The 15,466-nt window shown below is 37.7% G+C and overlaps 1 protein-coding gene across 1 annotated transcript in view; it reads right to left on the reverse strand.

Moving 5' to 3' along the window:
• MYO3A (myosin IIIA) overlaps nucleotides 1–15,466 on the reverse strand; it is a 186,626-nt gene that overhangs the window by 154,749 nt on the left and 16,411 nt on the right. Inside the window, 1 exon segment of the mRNA XM_032622926.1 lies at nucleotides 14,735–14,869. Within this exon segment, the coding sequence (XP_032478817.1) occupies nucleotides 14,735–14,869 (135 nt within the window).

A 15,466-nucleotide genomic window follows, 5' to 3' on the forward strand; every position in this document is an offset into this window, starting at 1 on the left:
AAAAACATACCTCCCTTCTGGTAAAACTTCAGAGTGTGCTGAAGTAAGGGTTACAAATACTATTTTCGAAAACTGTTTTAAGTGTCATGTTCCCTAGCTTCCTCCCTCCACACCTCCCAAGAGTAGAGGAAAACAAGAGGGAGGGGCATGGTAGGGGAATTTTTCACATCCAGGTTTCTCTGAAGTTAGGTAACATGAAGTCCCACAGTAAACTTTCAAACGGGCTGTGCATTCTCAGAAGAGACAAACACTGACATTAGCAGTGGAACATGAGAGGGGAGATAACTAGGTAAATGGTCCCAACAAAGCTTTGACCCCGTGATCCCCTAACGTCTGATCCATTAGCGTTTGCTGTCAGCTCTGTCTCTCCCCCCAGGGCTCTGGTCCATGGTGTCCTTGCCCTTACCCTGAACTATGGGGCCTCCTCTGACACCTCAGTGCCTGCAAACTAAGAGCCTGGCATTTCCCTGACTCTACTGACCTAAATGGAGGTAGAAAACAAAGGTGAGAGGAAGTGTATTCCTAGCACCCTCATCTAAAATACTGAACACATTTTCTCTCAAACTTTTTTCTAACACAGTGATTAGATTTTATTGGATGCCTTAACACTTCTGATACATTATAGATGAGATAATAACAGCTGTGTTGGGCACATTTTTTAAGCTAGCACATTTCTAATCCATTTACATGCATTATCTGTGTATCTCACCACTCTGTGAAATAGGAATTATTAGCATCTCCATACTAAGGATTGGGAAAGTGAGGCACAAAATGCTAAGGTAACTTGGAAAAGATCACACAGCAGTGACAAAGCTAAGACCTCAACTTGGACAGCCTGACTTTAGAGTCCAGTCTTACATTTAATCATGACATGTCATGATCCCCCAAAAGGAGGTCTGGGCTGGCTGGTCGATCTAGCCATCATGTGTAATATTGTTTTTGTTAAGTGTGTTTAAAATCTAAACACGAAGTCACAAATGAACACTTAGATGCAACTCCTTTCATAGCTGGTGTCTTTCTACATTCAAAGAAAACGTTCATCTTCTACAGGAATCTGTGCAGCCCTGGCACTCCCAAACCAGCATTTTCTTCTGCAGAAAAGGGAACACGTTTTAACTGGATAAGAAGCAGAGTGTGCCGTCCTGACAGCAGAATACAGGGTCACATCGCCTCCTCTGTGGCCCAGCAAGATTAGTTCACAAAATTATTCAAAATTGACTGAAAAGAGGGTTTCCCTGGTGGCACAGTGGTTAAGAATCTGCCTGCCAATGCAGGGGACACGGGTTCGAGCCCTGGTCTGGGAAGATACCACATGCCGCAGGGCAACTAAGCCCGTGAGCCACAACTACTGAGCCTGCGCGTCTGGAGCCTGTGCTCCACAACGGGAGAGGCTGCGACAGTGAGAGGCCCACGCACCGCGATGCAGAGTGGCCCCTGCTTGCCGCAACTGGAGAAAGCCCTCGCACAGAAACGAAGATCCAACACAGCCAAAATAATTAATTAATTAATTAATTTTAAAAAATTGACTGAAAAGAAATTGAGTCCTTTAAATTGCAGAGCACTTATTTAAAAGAACCAAGTTTTAGGACCAGTTTTTAAATTTCCAAAATTTATTGCAGGGTGACTGAATGGCTTTTCCTATGTCTCCAAAGTGTGGCCTCTTTGCTGCATCTTCTGTGATTGACTATTATGTTAATTCAAGAGTAAACAGCTAGGATCTTACAGGGAGAATAAAGGAGCCATAAAGAAATGTGCAGGACGAGGCTTCCCTGGTGGTGCAGTGGTTGAGAGTCCACCTGTCAATGCCAGAGGACATGGGTTCGAGCCGTGGTCCGGGAAGATCCCACATGCTGCAGAGCAAGTGGGCCTGTGCGCCACAACTACTGAGCCTGCACTCTAGAGCCCGCGAGCCACAACTACTGAGCCCTCGTGCCTAGAGCCTGTGCTCTGCAACAAGAGAAGGCACTGCAATGAGAAGCCCGCGCACTGCAACAAAGAGTAGCCCCTGCTCACCGCAACGAAGAGCAGCCCCTGCTCACCGCGACTAGAGAAAGCCCATGTACAGCAACGAAGACCCAACACAGCCAAAAATAAATAAATAAATAAAATAAAAAATAAATAAATTTATTTTTAAAAAAAGAAATGTGCAGGAAATAAAATAAAAATTGAAAAAAGAACTAATGCGATCATAGAGTTTGCACTAAGAAGTTCAAACACCACTTTCTGGTATCAATATTTCTTTGACATAGTTATTTTCCCTAACTAGTAAAGTTGAGAATACAGGATTCTTTGTGATATACACTTTAGGTTTTTTTTAAAGTAAGGTATGTTGAGTTTACATACAATAAAATTTTTTAAAGTAACGTATGAGAATTTACATACAATAAAATTCACCCAATTTAGCATACAACTCTGAGTATTGACAAACATATTAGTCATGTAATCACAACCACAGTCAAGATATAGAAAAACTCCAACACACAAAAATCTACCCTCCTGGGCTTCCCTGGTGGCGCAGTGGTTGAGAGTCTGCCTGCCGATGCAGGGGACACGGGTTCGTGTCCCGGTCTGGGAAGATCCCATATGCCGCGGAGCGGTTGGGCCCATGAGCCATGGCCACTGAGCCTGTGCGTCTGGAGCCTGTGCTCCTGAACGGGAGAGGCCACAGCAGTGAGAGGCCCGCGTACCGCAAAAAAAAAAAATCTACCCTCCTGTCTCTTTGTAGTCAAACCTCTTCCCCAGCCCCTGGCAAGCACTAATCTCTTTTCTGCCCCTATGATTTTATCTTCGCAGAAATGTCATGCGGATTGAGTCATAAGGTGTGTAGCCCATTAAGTCTAGCTCCTTTGATTTGGCACAATGAATCTGAGATTCATCTTTGTTGCTGTACATTCCTTCTTTAAGACTATTTTAATGTTAGTCATTCCTTCTTTAATGCTGAGTATTCCACTGAATAGATAAACTACTGTTTGTTTATCCATTCATTAATTGAAAGACTTTTGAGTTGTTTGCAGTTTTTGGCAATTATGAGCAAAACCACTGTAAACATTTGCATAATAGGTTTTCCATGAATATGGTTTTCATTGCTGTTGGGAATTGTTGGGTCCTATCGGTCACATGTATGACCTTCTAGGTATTTGCTAAACTATTTCCCCGAAGTGGCTGTACCATTCTGCATTCCCACTAGCAGTGAACAAGAGTTCCAGTTGCTCCACATCCTCGTCAGCAGTTGACATTGTGACTTTTTAAAAAGCCATTCTAAATGGATCTCATGTGATTTTGATTTGAGTTTGTCTAATGACTAATTTCATTGACCATCTTTTCATGTATGTATTTGCTATCCATTTACTTTCTTTGGTAAAGTGTTCAAATTTTTGGTTCATTTTTTATTTTTTTTATTATTGAGTTTTGAGAGTTCTTTATATATGTTGGATACAAGTCCTTTCTCCCAGTTTGTGGCTTGACCTTTTACTTTAAGTGTCTTTTGAAAAGCAGAAGTTCTAAATTTATCATGTTAAAAATTTTACGGAAAGTGTTTTTTATGTCATATCAAGAAAATGTTTGCCTAACCCAAGGTCAAAAAATTTTTCTTCTATAATTCCTTCAGGAAGTTTTATAGTTTTAGGTTCCACATATAGGTAGGTCTATAATCCATTTTGAGTTAATTTTTGTACATGTGTTAGGTATGGATTATATATGGATGCCCAATTATTACAGAACACTTTTCTATTATTCAAAGGTACCCAGAAAACAGAAAATATGACTCTGAATTGGGTTTAAAACCTAGTTACCAACACAAGGAATAGGGTAATCTTAAATGTATACTGTTAAGTGAAAGAAGGCAATTTGAAAATACTACATACTGTATGATTCCAACTATATGACATTCTGGAAAAGGCAAGACTATGGATACTGTAAAAAGATCAATGATTAACAGGGTTCAGGGAAGAGAAAGGGAAGAATGACCAGATGGAGCACAGAGGAATTTTTAGGGCAGTGAAACAAGTCTATATGATATTGTAATGGTGGATACAGGTCATTATTTATTTGTCAAAATCCATAAAAAGTATACCACCAAGAGTGAACCCTAATGTGAACTGTGGACCTTGGATGGTACTGATGTGTCAGTGTAGGTTCATCGATTGTAACAAATGCACCACTCTGGTAAGAAATGTAGATAATGGGGGAGTCTATGCATGTGTGAGGGCAGAGGACATATGAGAAATCTCTGTACCTCCCTCTCAATTTTTCTGTGACTCTAAAACTATGCTAAAAAATAAAGTCTTTAAAATATCTGTAAAATGTACAACACAGAGAATTAACCCTAATGTAAACTATGGACTTTAGTTAACAATAATGTATCATTATTGTCTCATCAACTGTAACAAATGTACCATACCAATGCAAGATGTTAATAACAGGGAAAACTTGGTGAGGGGGATTTATGGAAACTCTCTGAACTTTCTACTCATCTTTTCCATAAACCTAAACCTGTTCAAAAAAATAAAATCTATTAATTTTTTTAAATCTAGCTGCTAACATCAAGAATATTTGAAAAGGTCCTAAACTAACAATGAAGGAGCAAAGAAAATGACTCCAAGTTACGTCAGACCCCTTACAGGGTCTTCTTAGAAACTAATTATTCTACTATTTGGCTGCTGCCTAAGCAGGAATAGTGGTTTAATTTTCAGAATGGAAAGGGGTCTTTTGAATGAAACTTGAAGAAGAGGTAGATTAAAACGAAAAAGAAATTATTAAACAGACCATAGGGACCAAATGTCAATAAACCACAAGTTAACTTGTGGCTGACCTCTTCCTAAAGATGCCCAAGATGAGATATCACCATGAATATTCTAAATCCTCGTTTAGAATTAGCAACATTTCAAATATGCTCTAGGGTGAAATTTACTTTTGTTCAATTAGCATAAAATGCCTTTCATATATGAATAAAGTGAAAAACAATTAACTTGAGTACGTTTGTTTTTAAATGAATGTGAAGGATTAAAATATATTAAAGGAAATGCAAATGTTGAATTAAGCAACAGATCATAAAAAATGAAAATGACCGTTATGTTTCCATTTAAAAAGAACTGCACCCAGAGGAATGAATTGCATTGTATTAACCCAATGCAATTCTTAAATCACCAAGATAGGTTAAAAGGGGGATTTGTAATAGGGGACCAGAAAACCCTTAAGGGTAGCTTCGCAGCACAATGCTACAACAGGGCCTTAATGTTCTTTCACTGAACAAAACTGAAGCATACTTTTCTTAAGCCAGAGCTACACTAATGAAAGGACAGAGCAACAGTGAGAATGAATCCTCTCCCTAGGCTGTAGTCAAACATGAAAAAAAAAACCAATAACCTAAATCAAAAGGGATGATATTCTCTGAACAGATCGTTACAACTCACTTCCAAAGACAGCTTTTATAAGTTTTCAAAATGTATTCTGTCTTCACTGTGTTAGGAGAGATATGAGATTTTTACTCGAATTTCTGGAAAAGGACTACTGACTTCTGCAGTTGGCATTTCTGACTTTTGCTGTTTTTCATTGTTTTTTGTTTATTCTAAGAATGCTCTAAGATGCTTCGCTTAGTCTGACCATATCCCATGTGAGGCCACAAAAGCAGAAACTCTCATTTTCTAACACTCATTCTAGTTTTTACTTTGCTCATCTTATAAAAGTGTTTGAGTCTTCTTATAGAAACCAATTTTTAGCAACACCTACACGTGAAGTTTTTGGTAACTGTGGGTGTAATGTTATAAGACACGGCTGTATTGCTTGCAGAGTAACTGCACAATTTCACACTGCCGAAGTAATGTGTAAAAGTTCAATTTGCTCCACAACCTCACCAATACTGGGTATTATAAGTCTTTTAAATTTTAGTCATGTTAGTGGGTGTGTACTATAGCTTCATTGTGGTTTTAATTTGAATTTCCCCCCAAAAGAAAGATATTAAACATATTATATATATGCTTTTGCAAGGAGTCCAAACTTTTTTTGCACACTTTATAAGAAATTGGGCAGATGCACTTTGTTAGGTGAAATTTCCATCTATTCCTAGAGCGCTGAGATTGTCTATCACAAATGGGTGTTGAATTTTGACACTTTTTTTTGTTTGTTTTGTTTTTTGTTTTTTTTTTTGCGGTACGCGGGCCTCTCACTGTTGTGGCCTCTCCCGCTGCGGAGCACAGGCTCCGGACGCGCAGGCTCAGTGGCCACGGCTCACGGGCCCAGCCGCTCCGCGGCATGCGGGATCCTCCCGGACCGGGACACGAACCCGTGTCCCCTGCATCGGCAGGCGGACCCCCAACCACTGCGCCACCAGGGAAGCCCTTGACACATTTTTATTGATTTTTTTTCTCTTTGATTCCATTAACACAGTGAATTATGATGCAATAAATTTTAATGTTTAACAAACTCATTTTAATGTTTTAATAAAATTGCATTCCTGGGATCAATCCCATTCAGTCATAACATATTAACATTTTTATATATTACTGGATTCAATTTGTTAATATTTTGAGAAAGATTTTTTCCAAATGCGTTCATGTGAAATGTCGGAATATATTTTCTTTTCTTGTAATATCTTTGTCTTCTTTTGTCAGTATAATGTTGCCCTCATAAATGAGTCAACAAGACTGATTATTTCTTTCTTAAAGATTTCATAGGATTCATTTTTTTCCCCTAGAATGACAGTGTGAAGAACTCTGTGGACTCATTCCCCAGTATAACTGGTGAAAATTATAAAAATAAACAATGAGTTAAAGTCTTTGGAAATTGTAAGGGTGTACAGCAAATGAAGTAACATTTAAGAACACAACTAATATTTGTAGTATTTAATTTTGTCCTCTATAGGCTTATTAACTGTACTTTTTCATTTTATTTTTAGTAGTTGCTTTAGCGTTTACAATATGTATCTTTAACTTAACAGAGTATGCCTTAAAATAATATTATACCACTTCATAAGTAATGTAAGACCCTTAAGACTGTACATTTCCATTTTTCCTCTCCTGTCCCTTTGCTATTGCTGTTATACATTTTAATTCTGCATGTAATGACCCCACAATACATAATTATAATTATGGTTTCAAACAGTAATTTTTTTTCTTTTAAAGATACTAAAAAATATAACACACAAAGTTTCTTATTTATCTTTATATTCACCATGGATAATATCCTTCATTTCTTTTTGCAGGTCTGAGTTTTTATATGAAGTCATTTTCCTTCAGCCTGAAAACTTTATTCCACATTTTTATGGTGCAGGTCTCTGACGGTAAATTCTTTTCCTTTGATGAGAACATCTGTCTTTATTTTGCCTTCATTAATGAATAACATTTTCACTGTACACAGATTTCTAAGTTGAAAGGCTTTCAATGTTTTAAATATACCATTCCACTGCACTGGAGGACAGATCAGTGGCCACGCTTCTCTCTGACCCCTACATGTCCTCTTGGTGCTTTTGTAATGTTCTCTTCATTATTAGTGTTCAGCATCTTGTTTGTGACATATCTTAGTGTGGTTTTCTTTGTTTATCCTACAAGAGGGATTTTGAGCTTCTTAGATCTGTGACTTTTTAGTGTTTACCAAATTCAGAAAAATTGCAGCCATCATTTATTTAAATACTGTATCTCTGCCCCCCCACCCCGCCCCTGTACTGCTCTTGGACTGAAATTACACACAGTTTAGAATACTAGATAATGTCCCGTAAGTCGCAGGGGTCTTTCTCCCTTTTTTGTCTGTCTGTGCTCAGTTTAGACAGCTTCTATTTTCCGGTCTTCAAATTCACTGATCTTTTCTTCCACATGTCTAAGCTGCTGTTAAACTCAATACTATATATTTTTCATTACAGATATTGGATTTTTCTATTCTAGAAGCTCCATTCAACTCTTTTCTATAGTCTTCATTTCTTTCAACATTATGTTCATGTTTTCCTTTTGAAATCCTTGAACGCTGTGATAATAGCTGTCTTAAAGTCTTTATCTGCTAATTCCATTATCCTGGTTATTCCTGGGTCTGATTCTTTTGACTGATTTTTATTCTGATAATGGGTCACCTTTTCCTGCTTCTTTACATATCTAATATTTTTTATTAAATGATGGACATGACTAATTTTACATTTGAATGCTCAGATCTTGTTGTCTTCCCTTAACGAATGTTGAATTTTGTTCTGTCAGGCAGTTAATCTACTTGTGGACCAACCTGAACATTTCAAGCCCTGTTTTTGAACTTCTTATGGGAGGCCAAGGGAAGTTCTTATTCTAGGGTGAGTCTAGCCCTTCCTTTAACGCATAACCTTTCTGGAGGGTCTCTACTAAGTGCCTCAGGGGTTCAACAAAGATTCCCCAATTTGGCTGATCAGAACTCAAGCATCTCTCAACCCTGCACAAACTCCGGCAGTTGTTCAGATTACTGCTTTTCAGTAATTCTTACCCTAATAATTGTTCTTTGCCCAACTGCCCGAAATCTTGCCCTATACATTTCCAGCTTGGTTTTCAGTAAAAGACTCAAGGGAACCCCTATGCAGATTTCTGGAGCGTTTTTCCTGCTTAACTCTCCCTTCTTTGAAAATTCCAGCCACTTCTGCCTTCCCAGTCTTTTCAGTTCAGCAAGATAGCTGTGATCTCCTTGGGAATGTCCTCCTTATGCCCGTGGTCTGGAAACTGCCTCCAAGATTAAAAGATGGGATAACTGTAGTGTTCCTCTTGTTTATTTCCTTTTCTCAATGTCACAGTCTTAAGCTGTCTCTTTCCCAGTGTTTGAAAATTGTTGTGTTTTTAAAAATATATTTTATGCAGCTTTCTAGTTATTTATGGTACAGCCACGCAATGAGGCAAGTTACTGTCATGGCCAGAGCAGAAGTCCCAGATTACTTCTATGCACGCTGAAATTTGAGAAGCTCTGGCAGTGTTTTCCAAACTTTCCTTTGATAAGAATCACCTTAGTACTTGTTTAAAAAACTAGTTTCCTAAAACTCATTCTTGGAGTTTCTGCTTCAGTGGGTTTGAGATGGGGATGATTCTTATCAGAGTATCTGGAATATATATTAAAGAACAAAGGTACCACAAGTGTCCTGCTTTTTTTTTTTTCAGGTGGAGGCTTAAAATGTTACCTACTCAGCTAGGCCTTCTTTCACCTCTCTTTTCGTAAAGGGTCTTCTTTTTCATTCTTTTTTAGCACCCCATTTATATTCTTCATAGTATCAATAACAATGCGTAATTATTTAATCGGTCTATTTAGTTTTAAATCGTCTTTCTGCCCCATTAGACTCTAAGCCCCAGGATGACAGTTTGTCTTGTTCTCCACTGAATGCCCAGAACCTACCAAAATGCCTGGCCCAAAGTAATAGATAATGTTTATGGAATTAATAAATGACTGGATGAATAAACTTTAGTCCTAGACACTTATGCATGCACGCACGCGCACGCACACACACACACACACACACACACACACACACAATGACAGAGGCCATCTTTTCACAGCCACTATGGCTGAGAACATACTAGACAAATAGACTCTGAGACAGAAGACTGTATTCCTCAAGTACTTAAGGTGCTGCTGTCCAGCCAACCAAGAAAGGGTAAATTACAATCTTGCCCTTCGAGCTCATCAGTAGAAAATGCTTAATACCAGACTGATTTAACTCAATTTTGACTCTGTTTTTGAGTCTCCCGATTTAGTGATCATCAGATGCAGAAACCTAGCGACCTCCCCCGAGCCCCGCCTACATCCAGCCCCTGATCCACCACAGGAGATGCTAGGAATTAACAGAAACACTAAGCAAAAGAGGTATGTACATTTTACAAAGCAGGTCAGTCAAGAGATATGATAGCAATAAGCAAAAATTAATATAAGTCTAGTATTTCAAAATGAAGCATAAGTAAAAAAAAAAAAATCAGTTCTCCCTTTATGCTGACATCATTAGGAAAACCTAGAATACTAAGTAACAATAAAAATTCCCATAGACATTTTGCAAAAAAAATCAGTTCCCACAAAAGAAAACTTTCTACCCCTTCTCGTGTAACTGGAATTTCAGAAAGCTAGCAACTAGTGCTCTTCTCTATGTCCTGAAAATGAATATACAGAGAATTTAGAAGGAAATAGTTCCTAAACAGAGGCCTGTATATCATTAATGCTCAAAACTTTATAGTGTAACAAAATGAAAGAAAAAGAACAGGAAGAAGAAAAATTGTATCAAACTGAAAGCAGTAATTCAAAAGTCACAACTAAATAACAGAAAAAGTAGACTATCCAGTAAAATCTGAGCAAGTAATCCCCTTCTTAGAATTTCAATTCTGGATCGAAATATAAATAAAATGATTTTTCAAAATGAAAAACCTCTGGGCAGGAGTTTGTCTAAGCTGGTACAGCGCCCCCGGCACATGCCAGGCTGATAACGAGGGATATTTACTGATGGCTCAGCCCCTCCAGGACACACCTTCTTTATGTAGATTCACATCAGAAGTCTAGCACTGTTAGCATGACTCTCTGGGTAACACCACAGCCCCTCTTTGGCCATCTTTACCCTCATGCAGAATAATTTATTGGGGCTTTATTATGATAAGAGGTATAATTAGTAGTCATTTTGTAGAATAAAGTATTTATGCCACAAGCCAATTTTCTGAAAGTGCCTCTAAAGCAGCACCTGCACCATTCATGTTTATAAATCAGGTTAATTGTACATCTAGCCACTTATGTGTATATATAATTAGTCTAATTTGCATATGTGCAAATCAATTACCTTACATACAGTTTGCCAACTTCTTGCTTTCTCTATGTTTTTCCCCCACTTTGTAAGTGCAAATAGGTCAGATTCCTGAAATACTATTTTAATAAATTACCATTTATTCTTTTTTCTCAAGCCTTTTAGGGATATTTCCAATACCTCCATCTGATAATAAAATATAAGGACAAAGTTCAAAGAAGCTGTTAAGTCTCTGCTGATTCATTATATCAGGAAGCTACTGTGCTTGTACCTGATGTTCCAAAAGCATTTTAATCAATCTTTTCTGCTCTCTCAAAAGAACATTTAACTATGATCTGGAGTCTCCAACTCACACCTAACTCCAAGTGATTATACTGAGAAATGACAATATAATTAGAATAGGAATTTGTTAGGCATAAAAGACAGTGACTGATCTCATTCAATATTTTTAAACTCTGGGCCTTGTGTACCTTGTGTCCTTGCCCATTTAGGCCTACATTAGGCAGAACACCTGTATTTTCAAATGCTAATTTTCCAATGATTCAACAAGGAAAAAAATTAAAGATGCATTACCGAAAATGTTCTGAAGGATATAAATATACAAAATTTTATTCAAGACTGCATTAAGGATTTGCAGAGCATCGCATCTCCAATACACAAACACAAATATGAAGTAAATTCTTCACAATTCACCATTAATTTAAGGCAAAATAGTTTAAGTTCATAATTTATATTCTATTACTTAGGTAATTATGTTGAGATGAGTACAAGTTTTGCTTTGTTTTAATGCATGATTTAACTAAAACTATAAAGCTATCTTGAACTAAACTGAGAAATACAAAATAATTCTGAAATCATAATAAATTGCCTACCTTTGAAGAACACAACTGGTTATTTAAAAAAATTTTTAAACTTCTATAAAATAATGCACAGTTTCAGATTCTGAGAAGGTTCTTGAAAATTCTATTTTACAATTTTGAAAGACTCTGGTCCAATTAAAGGTGGCGGATTAAACATATACACTTATTTCCTCTCACATGTGAATCTCCATTAAAATGCTAGTAAAGGAATGAAAAAGTATAAAACCACAAGAGAAAAAAGAACAAAAAGGGAGAGAAGTGGAGAAGAGATCACATATAAATCTCCATTAAAATGCTAGTAAAGGAATAAAAAAGTATAAAACCACAAGAGAAAAAAGAACAAAAAGGGAGAGAAGTGGAGAAGAGATCACAACAAAAATTTTCAACATGGCATGCAGATGACTGAGTGCTAACTGAGCAATGCAGAGGAAGCCACAAACTGAGGCGCTAGCTGGGGGCTATTCTGAGGTCACCTGAGCAGATTAACCAGGACAGGGCGAGGTAAGAGTGAACGTGGAGGAGGTGGGAGGGGAGGGGCAGAAAAAAGGGATCCTTTGGAGGTCTCTCATCAAGACTTGATACCCTCTTACCCAACATACAAAATATCAACATCCAGGAGCCTGCCTGAGCACCACACACACACACACACACACACACACACACACACACACGCAGATGGGGGTTTTGTTCCTTAGAAAAACTGAACTGAACGGACTCAAGATCTGTTGACATCAGTAGCGTGGATAACGGGAGCAAGGTACATAACTACATGATGTGCGAAACAGAGAAGTAACCTGGGAAAGAGAAGGCGGAAATGGTGGATTCCACCCAGGTGAGCAGCAGAGAGATATCAGAGGTCAGATACCTGGCAGACCTCCAGAATGGAGTAGGAGGGCATAGGGTTCCAGAGGTGCAATTAATAATCATGCCAAAATTCAGAATACGGATTAGGAAATGAAAGAGTAGAGAAGTTCGGCCATCTATTTCCAGGTACAGCGATCAACACAGCAAAAGCACAGACCTACCTGCTCAGGACAGGGTGGCACCACTAACCTGGATCTACACTAATATTGTTCTGTATTATAAGCCCCCTGGTTCTACTTGCTTTTTATTAATCAAGTGAATGTATTTATTTTTAAAAAGATAAAAATGATTAAGTCTATCTGAAATTATATGAACTGGAAAAATATGCTAATTTCATAAGTAATATTGTCAATCATTTTAAACACACACAAAAAAGATGAAGGAAATATGTTCAGAGGTAAGAGTGGTTCTTTTCATAGTTTCAAGTATTTTCTACAATGATCACTACTTGTAGATTCGTTTAAAAACCATAATAGAAAAAATATAAAGTACGGAGACAATATATTTATAAATGATTATTGTGCAGGAAAATCAATGGCACATTCTAAAAAAGAAACAGAATAAGCAAATGTTAATGAAATAATGTGAATACAAGACACAGAGAACAAACCTGTGGTTGTCAAGGGGAAGTGGGGTACAGGGGAGAGATGGATTGGGAGTTTGGGATTAGCAGATGCAAACTATTATATATAGAATGGATAAACAACAAGGTCCAACTGCACGGCACAGTAAACTATATTCAATATCCTGCGATAAACCATATGGAAAAGAATATGAGAAAGAGTGTATCTATCTGTCTATAGATAGATAGATAGATAGACAGATAGATATGATTGAATCACTTTGCTTTACTCCATGAACTAACATTCTAAATCAACTACACTTCAATTAAAAAAATAAAATAATGTGAACACAATAAATAGATGCTGTTAAGGTGATCAAATAAAGGTTTTACTAGCCCTGAGTTTGATAAGAGCAGCTTTTAAAAATTTTTATAAATTTTATTGGAATTAGTGATTACTTCAACTTGAATAAAATTACTCAATGAAAATCAGAAGAAACACATTCTTACATTCTTCTAGGACTGGCAGTTACCCTAGTGGGGCACCTTCCAGTACTCCTGCATTAGAGAGAATTGTCCCAACCTATTCTCAGAAATTGAAAAGGCAGACTCCATAATTTCCCGTTGGCAACTTATTTAATATTCAACACCATTTCTAGCAAGGTTTTTCCCCATAAATGTAAATACAGTTGACCCTCCATATCCACGGATCGCGCTGTTTGAATCCAACTACGTGGAACCCACAGATATGGAGGACCCACCGTACCTGGTTCTGTAGTTTATGTCATTAGTATTCAGTGAAGCCAGAAGAAGAAATTAGCAGCTCGCCGTTTTTGTCTAATGAAGCCTCAGGTACATTAATTTTCTCTCATATCATAGCACCTGGCACTGAGCCTCTGTCACATGTTATGTTGAACAAAATATGGATGAATAAATAAAACTTATAGTGAAGTCCCTTTATAACATGTTCTTCTGAAAGAAAAGTAATCCTGGTTTCTTTAGTCTTTTATTGTGGAAACATTTTCTTTTATTGTTGTTGTTTTTTTTTTTTTTGTCTACACAGCATGTGGGATCTTAGTTCCCCCGCTAGGTATCTGACCCGTGCCCCCTACAGCGGAAGAGCAGAGTCTTAACCACTGGACTGCCAGGGAATTCGTGAAACATTTTCTTTTAATCTTTAAATAATTTTCTTTCATTTCCCCATGTTTCTAAAGGTGGCAAGACCAGAACTGGGCATAACATTCTACAAAGGATGTGACCAGCCAGGAACATATTAGAACTGCTTTACAGGGTCAATGTTACATAAACATTAAGTCATTCCAAGACCACACTGCAGGGGTTTCCCTGGTGGTGCAGTGGTTAACAATCCGCCTGCCAATGCAGGGAACACGGGTTCGAGTCCTGGTCCGGTAAGATCCCACATACCGTGGAGCAGCTAAGCCTGTGCGCCACAACTACTGAGCCTGCACTCTAGAGCCCGCGAGCCACAACTACTGAGCCTGCGTGCCTAGAGCCTGCGGGCCTAGAGCCCGTGCTCCACAACAAGAGAAGCCACCGGAATGAGAAGTCCACGCGCCGCAACAAAGAGTAGCCCCCGCTCGCTGCAACTAGAGAAAGCCTGCGTGCAGCAACCAAGACCCAACACAGCCAAAAATAAATAAATAAATAAACAAAATTTATTTTAAAAAAAAAAGACCACACTGCAAATTTCCACATGTAAAATAATGTTGAAACACTCACCTCAAGAACCAGCCACAGCTTATCTCCATTTATTTTATCCTTCTTAAAGTACATGCCATAGAATCTGACCACATTAGGATGGTCAGAAAGTGCTTTTAAGATGTTGTACTCTGCTTCAATCTCTTCATCAATATCCTAGTTTCAAAAAGTCATGGGGAGAGAACGGTGAGAAAAACATGAATGAAGTCAAAGAAACAATTTAGACTACCAAATGTAGAATTTTATTTTGTCAAAGCAAGGTCAGAATAGTTTTTACTGCACTCAGTACTATGTATTGAAACTTCTCATTACACTGCTTAAGGGGAGAGATTGTGATTTTCCTGCTAATCAAATATATCTCTAATTCCATTTATTTCATTGAAAAGGAATAAATAAAAGGCTATTTTTGTGTGCAATGAGAAAGAAACGTATATGGAGAACTACCTAAGATGATTTTCCTTTCTTTGTAGTGCTAACTTTATTTTGATGGCAAAGCCATTTATTTGAAATGAAAACTTTTAGCTGGTTCATTTTGTTTCTTTGAAGTACAGGATATTCGAAGGCTATCAAAAACTAGTCATACATGCAATGAACTCCTACCTTTCCAAAAAAGTGAAAGAGTTAAGTTACATAAATTGGCATACAGCCTTTAGTTAGCTAAAGGCCCATTCCCCAGAAGTAGAATAGGTTGTTATCCCATCAGTAAAAGTGCAAACATGACTAGGTACTTAGTCATGTATCTAGGAAAATCAC

Source organism: Phocoena sinus, chromosome 2 (assembly GCF_008692025.1).
Source record: "Phocoena sinus isolate mPhoSin1 chromosome 2, mPhoSin1.pri, whole genome shotgun sequence".
NCBI lineage: Eukaryota > Metazoa > Chordata > Mammalia > Artiodactyla > Phocoenidae > Phocoena > Phocoena sinus.